We start from the raw sequence: 16488 nt of genomic DNA, 5'->3' as shown, positions 1-16488 counted from the left end.
CGAATTCTGGTGCAATGTTTACATACCATGTTACAATGGTATGTATGTATGGATTCTAAACATATCCTCCAAAGAGACCCTAGGGGCTAGAAAATCCATTTGCCAGCCCTGGTGACCTGTTTATGGGAGGCGGAACTCTCCACAAGTAACCAACAGTCACATGACCCGAAGGAGTAAATGGCTGGCAGGCGGTTGGTGGCCTCTAAGCCCCTTGGTGTGAGCGTTTGGGCTGGAAGTTCGAACCAGTTACGAACAGTCGATGCTTAGCGCACAATCGAAGAAATCACTCTCCGTCGTCCGCATGCTAAGCTCGACACCGAATCTTAGCTTGGCCGTCAACCAGGGCGACTATATCCGTTCTTCTTTCTGACTGAAACAGCTGTGGCATATCTAGATAAAATATCCATCTTTCTCAGCCCCAAAAGCAGTCTGTCGAGACTCGACAAACAGACACCACTTACTTCAGCAGCCTTAATCGAGCCGTTGATCGACAAGGTCTGAGGAAAGGCAGTCACGGTACTTCCGTAAACATGAAGCAGGTCGCCTGAAGGAAATTGACTTCACATTCTTCCCGCAGACGAAAGCGGAAAGATCGTTTCGTATTGAAAGGACTCGTTACCATTCGTCTAAAAAAGTGTTCAGCTGTAGCACCCTTTCGGAGACTAGCTGCTATGCCATCCGAAGGGACACGAGGGCTTTCAATCAGTGTAGCCCAATAGATGATTGCACCACTCAAGGCCAATCACCGTGTCGGGATATACTACGGATATAGACATCCATGTCGTGTACTTTCCAGGTACCTGGAGCACTACAAAATTATTTCCTACACATTCAACACTTCGTAACATGCATGCAAAGACGCTATCGACAGAAAACAAACGGACCAGAAGAACCTAAAGGCGTGAAAAATCATTCCATTGTACAAGCTTGCGGACAACCGGCACTACAAAATCATTTCCTACACATTCAACACTTCGTAAACAACATGCAAAGACGCTATCGACAGAAAACAAACGGACCAGAAGAACCTAAAGGCGTGAAAAATCATTCCATTGTACAAGCTTGGACCCGGACAACCGCTTGGTGACCATACCAGTACGTCAGCCTGGGCACGAACACCAATTAGAAGGATTAATTTCTTGTTTGCACATGAGGAGTTGAACGGTTCAACTTCTGGGATGTCGCGAAAAAATACAATTGAGTATGCGGCTCGTTTTCTATTTACCGCTGACAGCAGTACATTCTAACGCTGTAAAAAATCTGCGCTGACTGATTTCTAAAGCAATCTCCAGTAAACAAACAAAGAGCATACGAGACGCATCCGCTTGATTGACGCGCATCTAGTTCTAAACCATCCTCGGACAAAGTCTCCCAAGGATCCGAATATACCGGAATAATGCGATCAAGGTCGCAACGACCACTGATGGAGACAAAATGTGAATGAATGTATTTTACAACTGTATCACCGATAACCAATGTGACTGTGAAAATATACAATGATGATAGTGAACCGGTGATTGATTGGTACCTGTTGAGAGTATCAAGTGGATGATCACGATCAGTAAGGTGGGAAGTGGAGAATGTTTTGTGAAAGGGAGAATCGTATGCTGGTTTTGGAAGGAGATAAACGAGTATACAACCGTTAGGGTGTTGGCTGGGGACGAAACCTTGACTGAACAAAAGGATCGGCTTCCGACTGTCTGCTACTAGCCGATTCAAATATCGATACACTACTGCTGGTGGTTGTGACAGCACTGGAGCCGGATATACTGGGGCTGATAGGCTGGGTAGATCCTTGCAGCTGACTCGTAAAAGAACGAGGTTCACCGCCGGAAAATTGATAGCCGTAGCTGAATGAACCCAGTTGGCTTTGGGCGCCGGGGCGAACCTGCTGAAAAATGGTAGGTGACTGATGGCGAACGGATTGATTCGGTCGAGAAGTGAGCACACTCGGAAGAGGGCAGGAGGGTACTGACAGTGTAACACGACCATGAAGGAAGCCACTGCTACTGGAAGCCAAGCGAGTGCCCATATGGGATATCGGGAAACTTGAAGTGCTCGTGGCTGTGATGGCCCTCACGAAGGTGGGCTGGATGACGGAGCCACGAAGCTGAAAAGATGGATCCTGATTAGATCACCGATAAAAAAATACGTGCTTAAAGCATAGGAAATGAGGAGTGCATCGCCAAGTTTTGGGACGATGAAAGAGTGGGATACTCTCTTACCGTGTTTCGTGGTCGCAAAATTTGTGGCACGGGTGCCAATCCAGATCCGAAACCCCCACCACCTGGCAAACCCGTGGTTCCGGAAACCCCAGACAGTGTGGTGAAGATGCCACGTGCCGATGACGGAGAGATAGAGGTGTTGCTGGACAAAAACTGAGGTCGTTGGAGAAAATAACCTGACTGGACCGAAGCTTTTCCCATTTGTGTACTAAGAGGGGCACTGCTTAAACCGACAACCGTGCTTTGCCCTGGGTTAGACTGGAACGGGGACACGCGGGTGCTAAGCGTGTCAGTGAACTGGTTGCTCACAGTGACGGAAGTAAATGTCGCTGAACGCCGGAGCATTGTTGGATTGGATGAGACGATTGTCTAGAGGAATAAAACAAGCAGTGTCATAAATGATACCAGGAAAGAGACAACCATAAGATGTTTGGACTACATCGGAAACCAAACTACCCAGTACTCCATACGCAACTACGTAATGGAAAAAACATGGGAACTTTATTGAACACGCTATCAGCCCCACAAATGTGATGGATTGCTTTCGCTATCTAATGGCCTCTTTCTGATATGATCGTGTGGTTGTGCCACAGCGGGATCCATCATCGCTCCATACAGCGACTAGTTCACCTATACTCAACTCCCAGTGAGTGAGGGTTTATGAAATTTTAGTGACATGCGAGAAGCCCTGTACGGATAAGTCTAGTTAAAAGCATCCAACTAAGAAGTTGTGTTTCCCGACTGTTCTGTTCGTCCTGTCGAGCCCTTTCATCAGCCGCCATGAGATACCTGGCATAAAAAATCGATCGCTCAGTTGTGGCACCCTATCGGGGTCTAGTTGACATGCCAACGGAAGGAGCTACGAGGGCTGGGATACTGCCAGGTTTCCCAAGCCTAGACAAGAGCAGCCGAGATGCGAAAGTTGGGTTCAATCCTCCGACCTCTCGGTCCGTAGGCTGGCGCCTCAACCACTGAGCTATTTCGGGCCCACCAGAAGGAAATGATTAATCCGAACCGAACAGCTCTTAAAACCACCCGCTATCTCACTGTTCCCATTGGCGCCCAGTATTCGCACAATGGAATAGAATTTTTGAAAGCTATGACGTGACCCTGATGGACTAAAGCAATCGGGCAAGTGAGTTCAGAGTACAGTCCAAACTTTTGAAACCCATTTAGGCATCCCAGGGTCTCAGCGACGCTGGGGAGCTATTCCATCAGAGGTATGATTGCTTCAGTGGACAATGAGATTCGGTGAGGTACAAAAATATGAACGCAGATTAGGGTAGTTTTTGGCTTGAGCACATGCGCAACAAAATGCGACATGTTAACGCAAAAAGTTTTACTCCACTTCCAAAGGCTTTGCAGCTAAAAGAATTATGTGGCTAATGGGCACCGTTCTCATTCTATACATGCAATCCTATGAATGCACGCATGGCTAAAGGCTAACAATCCTCTTTGTCTTCGACACGGTGATCTGGTTATGAAACTATGCAGTAAACCTGGTGCGTCGTGGCCAGAAGCGCAGGAGTAGGAGGGGCAGTGTTTAGCGACGTGACGCTCACTTCGCAGCTATCAAATGTATCGACTGGGTCTAGCACATTAGGTACAACGATTATCATTTTAGGACTCAAGCGCATTGCAGCCTATGAGGTGATGATATTGTGCTTTGAAAATGTATGACAACTGAATGAGGTGAGACATCGTTCAGGCTTTTCAGTTTTTTTAGAGGTTCGGCGCGAGCAGTAGTGGGTGCAGAGAGGGCTTGCCCGATAGCCAGCTCAACTGACGTATGATAAAAGACACGAAAGTGGCCAAGGACAGGCTAGATAAACGCATTTTCAGTAATGAACTGAACATAAGCTACCCCTTGACTAAGGCGTTCGGACAGGGATTGAAGAAACACGATATTCGAAGTATTTTGCCAAAAAGGGACCGCAATGAGAAACATAATGATTGTTAAATACAATGCAACGATTGGTCTTTCATAAGGTCGCGTTGGAAAGCAAACATATTTTCCAGGCGTCTGATCAAGCCCTGTTTGGTGTTGACGAGAGTTATAAGCCAGAGACAGGCGGGGTTATTTGGTAAGAAGCTCGGAACAAAACGCAACGCTTCCTTGAAGCAATGGATAATTAAAAAGGGCGTGGGATCAGCATGATATGACGAGCAGTTTCAAGGGCCACTGCGTTCAGAAGAAATGGGTCAATTATGCATAACATCCGGAAAGTGAGCTAAATGATGAGCAATAAATGACAACAGGTTTTTATTGAAAGCTCCATGAAAGTCAAAGTTATCACGAGTTTTTATGCCGAAGAGACCGTAGTTTATAAAAGTTACTCACATCGAAGCAAAATGCAAATAAAATCGCAAAACTCACAACAAAACTGGTGCCACGCTGACTCGGATGTGAAAAAGACAACGGACTTCCTGTAAGATTCAAGGAAAGGGAGGAGGTCACAACTGTCCCACTTCCAGCTGCAGTTGTTTCTAGTGGGAGGGACAGTAACACAGAAGGATGAGCGGTCGCGTCCTGAGAATGAGAATAGAAACTCAGTGGCGCCTGATGAGATGCCAAGCTAGTGGCTGGTTGAAGACTAGACGGAAGACTGAGAACCGCAGTTGTCACCGGCAAACCAGCAGCGGATGGAGACATATGAGGAGTTTGAGAGTTGGATGAAATGGACTCAGCCAGTAAACGGGCCTCGCGCTCCTCCTTGTTTTTAATCACCATGGCTGGTGTGATGAGAGTATCGGGATTGATATTGTGCTCCTGAAAATCGTATAAGTTCACAAATACGTAAGTTTCGACTTTGTAGGATAATGTCATTATGGCTAGTAACGAATAACAGCCGGACGACGAATATTAATATGATGCTTGATCAACATGGGATAAGCTCTCTGTCGCCGTTCCCACTACGGATGCGCCTGGTGTAGCGTTTCCGCGGATCGGCCGATCAGAAAAACCAGCATTGATGAATCAGCTGATACGATTTATGATTTATGAGAACATTATTAACCATATGCGGAACCGATATCGCTCCAGTACCAAAACGTTTGCATTAAAAGTAGCTTTCCCCTTTGATGTCAGCCGACTGTGCTAAAATACCACCCATTTGCCTACACCACCGACATGTAAGGCCATACCTGTCAGCAGGCGAGACTAAAATTGGTATGAATCGACTGATTTATTTATGAATAACTGACCGATACGATAAAAAGGGTCTCCAAATTCTGGGTTCTCTCGTCCTCTGTGGTCCACTTACGTGGGCCATAGGAAAATAGGTGCATCTCTTGCTGAAATGCCACGTCATCCAGTTATACAAGCAGCATGCACCACTAGATGAACTGAGGTGAGACCATGCATCCAAAATCATAAGTTTAGGTCAACTAGCTCTATTGACTTCTCTGCCAAGGAGGTCTAAGTGTTTAGCCATCACGCTGAAATTGGATCTCACCACCAGTGTGCACTATTAATCAAGGTTGATGTTTATACAAGTACGAGTAAACAAGCAAATGTAGAGTGGCCGATTCAGCTGTGAGCATTTGGTCCACCCAACTGATCATAGTTTACATTTTCTTTGAGTGTACACATATGAATATGCATACATATTGCTGCGAATTTCTTTCAAGCTTAAAATATACATTTATACATATTTAGTAATAAAATATTAACCATTCAGCTGCAACACCCTTTCGATGCCTAGCTGCTATGCTAACTGAAGGAACCAGAAGGACTGAGATACTGTTAGGTCACCCAAGCCTAGAAAGGAGTGGTCGAGATGCTGGGGTTGAGTTCGAACGACGAACCTTCGTGTCGGTAAGTTCGAATCTTAGCTACTGAGCTATATTGAGCCCTTATACACATACAAACATTCAAAAGCACCAGGTGTCACGTGGGCCGATTCCAGCAAACAGCTGTTTAACCTCTACCTTTAAAGAGGCTTCTTGATTTCGGAAGAAAAGCCATCTGACGGCACACGTACCCTGTAGTCCGAATCATTGCGTAAACATACATGTCTTGCGAAACCTATGAAAACCCATGGGTCATACTGAAAAAAGGTTCTTTGAGACCGAACCTCTCGAGTGAAAACAACCACGTCTGTGACCAGGGTAGTGGCTTTGCATAATGACGTAAGCAACCGATTCACACGTCACTTTATGCCATCTTTCATGTTACGTCTCGGTATTTGTCAAGAGATATATGAGGAAAGTTCTCCAGGTGACCAAATAGCAGTTACAAAGTATTTCGATGGCAAACTAAAAGTGATTCGACAGCCAGTTAGGATGTACTGAGATGATGCGGTGATGAGATGCGTAAAACTCTTCGGGCTTAATTCCTTTGTGATACCTCCACTTGATAGTGTCGTCTCAGGTACTTTATACAGATGTTGTATGAGTTGCCAAGGCGACTTCGTAAAGAAAATGTACGGATGAAAAGCGCAGACCAACTCGGTTTAGGAAAAAAGCAAGCGAAATCAATCAAATTTGGTAGTAATTGTCACACTGTGCAGGTTCGTCCACGATCAGCACACAAAGTATGCTCAGATTCACAAAAGTCAGAGGGGATGGCAAAATAGAGTAGACAAGAACAGGATAAAAAAGGAAAAAGAGGCTCACTTGTAGAGCAGCAATATGCGTGGGATTTTTCTGTATCATTGGCCCGGTGTGACATGAAGATGTGCTTGAAAAAGAAGTTGGTTGACTAGGAACTGAGCCGTCAGTCGCTGACGTACTTGCTTGAGAGCTGGGCGTATGGTCACACGAAGATTGTCTGTGATGATGATGTCGATGATGAGTAAGTAGGGCTGGGGAGGGGCCTGTGATTGGGTAACTACCGTGTCCAGTTGAGGTTGGGAAGGAGCTCGACGAAGCAGGATGTGAAGTAGTAGCCGGATAGGTATAAAGACTTCCTGAAGGTCCAGGGGAGCCGGTTAGTGCTGCTCCCCCGGAGTGGAAGCCAGGTCCAGGAGAACCAGCACCCGGAGCTTGCTGACGCCTTGAACTTGACGGTCTATGGGGTTGAGCAGGTGTCATGGCTGGTGGCGGGGCAAATGAGTCCTTGATTACCTTCCGGAGGATTTTGGACTGGGCTTCATCGTCATTTTTCATGGTACTGATGAGTTGTGTTAACTGAGGCGGGATCTGTGAGCCGGATGCATCAGACGCAGATGTATGGAGATCGGCATCCAAGGGGGATAATCGGAGATGCTGACAAGAGACAGGCGAAGGGAGTATAAAGTACTCCTAGAAGGAAATACTCAGAATGGTAAGGAGGTTCAGGATATCATACTAGCTTTGTAATATAACTGCCCTGGGCAAACAAAAATCAAGCAGGTCATTCCTCTACTAATATATTTTTACTTGCCAGGTAAGTAGACGCGTGACGAAATGAACACCGAAATGCCTAAACTGGTACTAAAAAGTGGAATCTCAAAAACGCACTTGGAAAGACAAATAAGTTCGGTATCGATTGACTGCTGTCATACTGTCGCAATTCGGGTCATTTGCTTGGGATCCAACCCCCGATGGCTGAGGACTCAGGCCAAGGTTTGCAGCAGCCGCAGCCACCGCTGCGGAGCTTTTCAGCTTATTTTTCACTTTCCGACTGCTCTGACTGTGGACAATATTGGCAGCAGTGGACACAGCTGAAAAATAAAGTGAAAAATGGTGCATGAAGATCCAGTCCCAGTGGCTGGGTTGTAAATCTCTACAAACACGCGCGTGAAATAAACGTCAACACTTACGAGTAGAGATCGCAGCATCCTCTGGAAGACCACTATTGCCGACTGGAATGTGTGAACCAACGTTTGAAGACAGTGTGGCTATTGCAGTATTTATAATCGTCAGCATTCTGGTATGCATCAGTAGACACTGACGGGCTCCGCGATAACCACGCGTTGGAAAGAAGTTGTTGATAAAAAACTCCGCCAGACGGAAGTTCGGGGATAGGGCGGAGTTTGGTGGCACACCACAATTTGAATCGAACGGTAGTTCTTGCAGCTTGACAATGCTCTTAAAGGAAAGGAAAGCTACATAGAGTGCTTGTGCGTTGTACGGCAGAATATCCTTACAAACGCGGCAAAATCTACAACTAGAAACTCAACCTTATGCTTACGAACTAACCTGGTACAAAGCAGCCTCCTCATTCACGTGCCACTCTAGGGGTTTTCCAACATGAAGGTGTCCGGTTGCTTGCGAACCAGCGACACTAGACAAGGAGCCCGCGGAATTGCTCAAGCCACCGGCTGCGGTTGTGGTCGCGCCATTAGGTCCATACCGTAAGGCTGGGGGAAGACTTGCCTGAAACGAACACATAATGAAAATGCAATTTATGTCACATCACTGATGGATTTATAGGCGACTATGCTTACATGAAGAAAGCAACAGACAACTAGGGTAAAGTCGGTTCCTCATGTCCTACACTAACCTGCGAATTTGCGATTGAAGGTCCACATCGTCCAGGAGACGTATGGCCGTACCTGGCCAGAATAGCAGGATTCGAGAAAGGACTGAGGTTTCCTGAAGAAGCCTGAAAGTGATAGACAGCACTCTTTGAAGCTGAGGGCTGGGGCAGATGCGAACCTGTGGCCAAGGCGGCAACAGCAGCTGCTCCACCAGCACTAGCAGTTCCAGTTGTGGAAACAGCAGTAGAACGACGATGTCGCCCCGAACGTGAGTTCGTGAAGTCTTTGTTGTAGTTGGCGCGGGGGATATGCAATTTGGGGTGGTTGGAACCTCCAGAGCCCGAATGATTAAGAAATAGCGTCACTCCACCAGAACTTCCCAAACCCCCAGTTCCACCATGAACACTAGTGCCAGCAGGTACATGTTGCGGACTGGCAGTCGGTTGCATGTAGCTGGGACGCGTCACAGGGACCGCATCTCGCAAAGATGTCTTCGAAGAAGGCGATGGAGGAGGTAACAATGATGAATCGCTGTCTGCAGCTGGCAAAAAAAGATTTGAAAATGTAAGCTGGTAGTAGCCAAATCAGTGGATAATACCATCTGAACAATGCCCTACTCACAGGGTAGTTGAAAAACTGGCAAAAAAATCAAGAGGGTCGAAAAGGACTACAGCCCGGATATGAACCTTTAAAAGCAACCTGTCAACCTAGTAACAGCTAAACAGAACGAAAATTTACACCATAGGGTTGCCTCATCATAAAGCAAAAAACCTCTTAGGGCACAAAAGATGTCACATGAAGATTATTCGCACCCTTACCCAACAAAAGGTATGTACTGCTGATGACCTCTAAAAAAAAGTGAAATTCGAGTCTAGTGCTTCCCCGCTTAGAAGTGGATTCACCAGAATGATTGCACCCGGACAAGACGATCGTTCAAATGCGAGTCTTGTGAGTGTACCATCTACAAACCCGCAACCACCAACAACTAAAACAAACGCATCTATCGATTAAAATTAAGCGGAGGTTGGGTTGTCCCACCTACGACTGTTCAAACAAAGCTGCAAGAAACTGGAAGAGCGAATTGGGAACGTGCTAGCGGTAGAATCATAGAATAATCCATTTTTATTCGCTCGGAGAGTTGAACGTACAAGACAAACTCAAACCTGGTGTTTTCTACATTTTGTTTATTCAGCCAGTAACTAATGGACAATAGAGAAGGTCTGCTCAATCACAACGGGGCGATATGACCCAAGTGGTTAGAACGCGAATTTACTGACCGGAATGTCCGTGGTTCGAACCCGACCTCTGCCTCTCGACTTCCCCCGTCTAGGCTTGAGAAACCTGGCAGTATCCAAACCCTCATGCAGCCTTCGGATGGTATGAAAGTTAGTTTATTCCTCAGTACAAAGATTGACTGAAAAGGTGGATTGCGTGCGACATTATTTCTTCAATTTGTGTGATCGTAGAACATAAACTTGACGGAAACTCGAGGACTGTGCCTACCTGACGAGCCCCAAGAAGGGCTGTCGAAGAGCTTTCAGTAACCTTCTGAACAGTTTCCTATATGAAAATAAGTGTGTCAATGTTCTTTCGCTTAGGTAAGTGAGAAGTGATTCCGTCGACTTTTTCCTGTAACTTTTAAAAAGCAGAGGCTGTATCAAGGTTTAGCTGCGTTGATATTCAAGACACCGAAGTGTTATTACGCCATGAGCAATGCTACACATAGGACCAACACCAGCTGACAATAAAAAGGGTGATCAGAGCTAGATTCTAGTGTAATTTTTAAAAACAACACTCAATTGGTTTGCTGGTTAGCGAAGAATTAATTCGAAAAGAGACCCTCCCAACACGCGATTTGAAATATCACTGCTTGTTAGGAAGGTTCACTATACATGGAAATGAAATACAAATCGTCGCTCAAAACTAAGGAAAAGAATATACTTGACGTCTATCGACGGCTACCCTTGACAGACGTAAAAGGGGTTGCGCAGACAAAAAATAGGGTGCACTAGTGATTCATTGGACCACGTTTACTTCTTTTCACACCATTGGATGCGCTACGCAATATCCGACAGAGAAAACCATGATGAAACGGAAGGTGCAACACATTATCACTATTTTAGATAAGATAGTAATCGAATTAACCGTGCAACAAAACATTAATAACCTCTGCAAAACCGATCGTGTCGCGTAGGCACGAAAATAAGAAAGACACCTGCCCGGTGTTAGCACGACCGAACACCCTCAATTAATAAAAGTACTGTTGGTCCAGAAAACGCGGTAGATCAGTTGAGGGCCGTCGGAAAACGGGATGATTCGAGGTGCGTAGAGGCATAACTACGATAAGGTGGGCTGGAGGCATCGTTTGTCGGTAACTTCATAAGATAAACAGTCTTCCCCCTCTCTGACATCGTGTCATGTACAGCAGCGGATAATGCTAGTATACAACCGTGAAGACGGTAATAGAGTGGAAAAGGAGAGATGCAGGCCAACAACAAAACAACCTGAAGTGTAAGGAAAAAGATAAACAAGACTTTACGCTTTCCAAAACCATGGAGACAAACGTATCCGTGCATTACATTAGTGATATAAGCTACTGGCGGGATGGACTCGCGAGCGTCAGCCCAACCCCCGCATATCAGAGGCAAAATATAACCAAGTAGTTAGGCTAAGTAACAGTATGCTGGCCAAATGCTCCATAGGGCTAAGTCAAGTTCAGAGAATCACATGAGCCCAACCCGGGGAGAGCAAAGACACCACATCAATCCTTCTAAAAGCTGCCACATTCATTCCGCATTTACATGCCATGGTCTATCACCCGCAAGCCTTTCTCCGATAAAGACTGGCAATGGAAAACAGAATTATCTGATGGATGATAGTTGAGTATAAGCAGGCGTTCAGACCACCTTGGCGTGGTGAGCTAAGGCGATTTCGACGCGTTCACGGATCACTTTACTGTAAGCCTGTTGCAGCGAGCAAACATGGTATCCTGCGAAGATATCGGTAACCAAATACATGGAGACGCTTTAGTACTAGTTATGTGGTGTAAACGGTGCTTTAGCTTCAATACAGTTCATTTCTGGCGCAGGTTGACCTTATTGTACGTGCCTAAGTCATGTGTGCACTGAACCCATGTTTCGATACAACCGGAATCATGACAATAAAAGGTAAAGAAATTTTCTAAATTTGAAGACGTTGCTCGCTTACCAAGAGCCAGATTATCTACGGAGTCAGATGTCTTTATGGAGCTGTGAAATTTGTCTGGCAGTCTGGTTGGTGCTTCTCGGTAACCCGAGTTAAAAATGTGGTCAATGCATATCCTACATGGTGGAAACCTCGTCCGACACTTTTGGACATGCTTGGATTAGGCACCACAATCGTGTTGAAACCAGTGGTTGTGGCGAACGGGGGTGAGACCCATACGCCGATGGTTAGGGCATTTGAGTAGGGAACCTTCTTGAACAATATTGCAAGGACTGGTTAGTCCATTTTCTGGACCCCACCATGATTCTTAAGTTAGCCTGAACAACCTAGTTATGACAGAATTATATTTGAATGGCGCTGCTTGAGGACCATCTGGTCATGCGACCCGGTGGCATTTCAACACAGAGTTCAAGGACGACGGCTCTAGTCAGTTGGGTTCGATGGCTACAGTGGCAGAGGGCCGATTGGATTACAGTTGAAAATACAGCTCCCGGGGCTCTTGCAGGGTAATAACCCTCCAATATTATCCTCGATCAGTTTACTAACACGTACGTTAGGTACTGTTTTCAGGAGGTGGAACAGTTTGCCAACACTCCCGGCTGCACTGGTCCGGACCAATGGCGGAGCCTTTGTTTGACGACTCTCCAGAAATACAGGTAAGCCAATAAGCGGTAATCGCCTGCTAAGCTACTTGTCTCTTCGAAATCTGACCAGATAGCCTTTGTGACACCGCAATATAGAAGTACTAGACTTGAGGTGATCAAACTACAAAAGGACAACAAAGAAATGGTAACTTGGGACGTACCAGCGCACAAGGACTGTTCTAAATGACTGTCTGAAGTAGGCGCAAGTGGTTGGGAAAGGGTAGATAAGTGTTTTCGGTAAGCCCCAGCGCCAGTGAGTCTCCGACGTTTCAAATAAGAACGAGTATATGCACTGTTTGTGGAGAAAGAATTGCTGTAGCGCAGAGATTTGCTAATGTCAATGTCACAGTCGGGTGGAGCGCTTCGCTTCAATCCCTGAGGGTTGGAGATGGCTGGAGTGGGTGTAGGGGCTGTCGGAGTAATTACGACCTGTGTCACTGGCGGTAACTCATGTTCGGACATGGGGTCCGTCTCGTAGCCCCATTCAGAATCATCCACTGGCTGCGAACGAGTGAGCAGTAGGCCAGGACTTCGGTCCTCGAGAGCCGTTGATGGTGTAACAAACACCGAAGGCTCTTCATCACCCAAGTGGAAGACAGTTGAAGGAGTAGCACAGACATCGGCCTTCGATTTGGATGACTCAGTCGCTTGAAATCGAGCAAACGGTTCCCATAACTAGAATTGGAAAGTTTATAAAAAAAAATCCTCAGTACATGGCACGTAGGTGTTCGAAGGAAACGGAGATGAAGTAGATAAAGATAGTGGTAGAAGCAGTAGATAAATACTTCATTCGCCAACTAAATTACTGTTAACGAGAGGCTCAAATGAATTTCAGTTGAATCTCTCGCTCATGATACTCTTCAACTGAATGTGCTGAACAAAAGCACCTCTTGGTACAATACTCGGCGACTGTTCTCACATGATAAGCCCAAAAAAGAGCGAAAGCGATCGAGGCTTCGAAAAATTTCCAGCAAGAATAAGTAGTGTTCCGATACCTCGAATACCGTACCGACTGAAACATCAGGCGACTTTGGTGCAGTAAAATTAGCAGAATATCATGGAAGAAGGATTAAGTTAATCTACCCGCAAAAACTAAATCAGCTTGCAAATGAGTATAATTCGCGAATTGCGTGGAATCTGGGTTCAAGGGGAACATAAAGTTGACGAAAACGCTGGAACCTCATCCAACTGGTGAGCCCCAGGAATAGTAAAACCTGTGGAGAGCTATTAAAGGGCATCAGAAGCCATATAAGTAACTTGTCCCGTCACGAAGCTCAATCTCTTTCAATCAGGTAATCGATAGTCAAGTCTAGAGCTATAATAAAGTGCAACAAATAGGACTTGAGAAGTAGCACAGAAGGGTATAACACTCACACTAGCCTCTGTGAGAGGTAATGGCCAATCCTCTGTACAGGGAACCTCTGTGTCTTTAGTCCAAAGTTGTTCCACGTGATCGGATGCGTCCGGTACATCTGGTGCAAGAGCGTGGTAGCAGAAAAACGCTTCATTGGAACGACAAATGAGGAACTCAAGCTGAGAAAGGTATTCGGACGCCTCATGATGAGCCACCTCCCAACAAGTTTTGTCGGAATACCCCAACTCTCCGGAGAAATCAGCCGGCAAGTGTTGGCATTCGGTGGCAAAAGAGGGTTCTAAGAGAAATACATCACGCGGGTGAAGGTAGGGTTCCCAAAGGCGATCATCTTCGTCCCCGAACTGAGGGTCTGGTTGTTCATTCTGCGAGGATTTGTCGAAAATCGTTCGGGAAATCGAAGTCTGTTCGGCAGAGGCACAGCACCAGACCTGCGTGTCGACTGGATCCTCGAAAAGTTCCAGTGCGCGGTTAAGCTTAAAATAAGGGAAGTTAAGTGTAAGGTGATTTATATTCCTCAAGCTTGTTTGGAATAATCAGCCACGAGACGCATGTAAAAAAGATACCGATTATCTGACATCGATATCGCTGAAACATAACCGTGGGAAGTGGTGTTACTAATGGAAATCATTCCAATTACGCAAAATGACTGTACTACGGGGCTATATAGAGTCACACGTCCTTGAAGATTAGATTTTTTGCATCTCCCTTGAAAGGCGTTTTGACATAAAAGTTCCTCCGTCTTCCAATGGGTATTAACCAAAACTACCGAGGAAGATACATTTATGCGGCATAAATATGGTCGAAAGTCAATTTGCTCACCAAGTGTTCGCAAAGAGGCTCGCGCTCTTGGAAGGTATTTTGAAGTTCTCCCAGTTCGCGTGATTTATCTCGTTGGTAGTCGAAGAAGGGATAAGAAGAGGAAGAGGTAACGGATGATGCAGATGAGTATGGAGGTGGTTCCTGCTTTATTGACAACAAGGATCCATGTTCCGATTCAAGCCCTTTGTATGAAGCACCAAAAACAATGGGATCTGGTTCGTAGGGAACGCGGTTAGACAGGAACGCACTGACCACATTGGGTTGGACACGAGCAACAAGCAAGGAATGACAGTCACTGGGTGCGGAGCTATGAGCTTGAAACACGGCTTCCGGAAGAAGGCGACAAGCAAACTCGCGAGATAAACAAGCCTCAACGCTTGGACATAGACCGGAGCGGTTCGGCAATCCGACGGACACGAGTCGGTAGATCTGCACGGAGGGACTAAGACCATCGGCCTTATCCTCTTGGTGAGCATGGTCGACCAGACCATTCAATGTCCAGCTATGTATGCTGGAAGGGAGAAATAACTTTTGGGATGAGTCGATAGCCACGTCTTTAATGACGGAATTCAACTTTCGAGTGCTGTCAGCCGTTAATAAGAGTGTGGTGGTATGACTGGCAAAAGTGTTGCATTTCGGGGGAAAACTGATTGCTATTAAGAGTGAAAGGTCGAGTTCCATTCACTCGAATTCAGGTTAGCCATCCGTATCCTTGGCTGGGTGAACAGCTAATCAAGACACACGAATCCCACGACAAATTGATAAAGCCTGGTATCAAATGTGGATAAACCCATAAGTCTATAGCGAGCCTTACTGCTTCTCTCCAGTTAACCTGTCTCTCCAAGGTGGATGTATAGAGGCTGAGGTAACGTAGTAGTAACCAATAGACAATGGTTCACAGAATTGGAAATTGTTTAAAAAAGCTTGGACGATGTCTTACATCATCCTACTCAAACTTGAGAAACCCAGCGGAATCTCGCCTCCTTCGGATTACATGACAGTTATACACCAAAACGGTGTGATACTCGAACAGAATGATTTTAGTTTGATTGGGTATGAATCAAAGCAGATTCAGAATAGTATGCAACTATGGGCAACACATCGAAAATAATAGGCAAAAATCCAACTCACAGCGCACGGACGTTATCCACAGAATCAGCCCGTAAGTCCACGTCGCAGATAATGACAAGTGTATCTGGGCCGGCCTTGAGTCCAGTAAGGCAAGTGGTCGGACTTCGGGAGTGCATGAGCACCAAAAGCGGTCCACGTGTACCACGAGGCCAAGCATTGATATGGTCTATGAGAAGATCCGACTGTGTATTGACAGCTTCAAAACTGCTGGGGAGGCGGACTCGAGAACACATTCGCCAGGGTGAGATGGCTAAATATGCCTCCAGGAGATTCAGAAATGCGGAGCGATGAGCCAAGAGATATACGCAGCGAGGACGCGGTTTGGATTTGGCACCAAGAAATTCGCCAAGCAGACAATGAAGACTGAAAAATTTACCTGAAAAGTGTGGCGGCAGGCAATTATTAGAGGACTAAGATCACCTCCGCGTGCTAGATTTAACAGGTAATCTGAAAACAAACCGGTAGTCCTCAAACTTGGGAGACGGAGACTGGAATGGTGATATTGTGAGCTCAGTTCATTCTGTGTATGACGCACGCATCATTCATGTTTACCTTCCTGATGATATTTATTGTTGTTAGCAGAGAGTTCCCCTCAACTCCTGAACCAAAAAAGTATGTAGGGCCAAAAGTCATAAAAACCATGAGTCTCCCATCGCTTCCCGACCTATATTCCACACTGATTTGAT

At 45.9% G+C, this 16488-nt stretch overlaps 2 protein-coding genes across 2 annotated transcripts in view; one reads left to right on the top strand and one right to left on the bottom strand.

Moving 5' to 3' along the window:
* Positions 1 to 850: 850 nt before the first annotated feature.
* T265_00322 (hypothetical protein) lies at positions 851 to 1087 on the top strand (the record flags this gene model as incomplete). The annotated part of the gene is made up of 1 exon (XM_009164067.1): positions 851 to 1087. One exon carries the CDS (start codon positions 851 to 853, stop codon positions 1085 to 1087), a length of 237 nt encoding a protein of 78 aa, XP_009162331.1.
* A 335-nt stretch (positions 1088 to 1422) lies between these two features.
* T265_00321 (hypothetical protein) overlaps positions 1423 to 16488 on the bottom strand; it is a gene marked incomplete at both ends in the record, with an annotated part of 48320 nt that continues 33254 nt past the window's right edge. Inside the window, 12 exons of the mRNA XM_009164066.1 lie at positions 1423 to 2110; positions 2226 to 2594; positions 4603 to 4995; positions 6843 to 7469; positions 7668 to 7870; positions 7970 to 8310; positions 8341 to 8525; positions 8653 to 9170; positions 12639 to 13152; positions 13852 to 14325; positions 14672 to 15317; positions 15803 to 16178. Coding sequence (XP_009162330.1) covers positions 1643 to 2110; positions 2226 to 2594; positions 4603 to 4995; positions 6843 to 7469; positions 7668 to 7870; positions 7970 to 8310; positions 8341 to 8525; positions 8653 to 9170; positions 12639 to 13152; positions 13852 to 14325; positions 14672 to 15317; positions 15803 to 16178 — 5114 coding nt within the window. The remainder of the gene's footprint in view (positions 2111 to 2225; positions 2595 to 4602; positions 4996 to 6842; positions 7470 to 7667; positions 7871 to 7969; positions 8311 to 8340; positions 8526 to 8652; positions 9171 to 12638; positions 13153 to 13851; positions 14326 to 14671; positions 15318 to 15802; positions 16179 to 16488) is intronic.

The sequence above is a fragment of the Opisthorchis viverrini genome (assembly GCF_000715545.1).
Source record: "Opisthorchis viverrini unplaced genomic scaffold opera_v5_3, whole genome shotgun sequence".
NCBI lineage: Eukaryota > Metazoa > Platyhelminthes > Trematoda > Opisthorchiida > Opisthorchiidae > Opisthorchis > Opisthorchis viverrini.
Note: the sequence above shows the minus strand (reverse complement) of the source record. Positions and strands in the feature narration are given on the sequence as shown.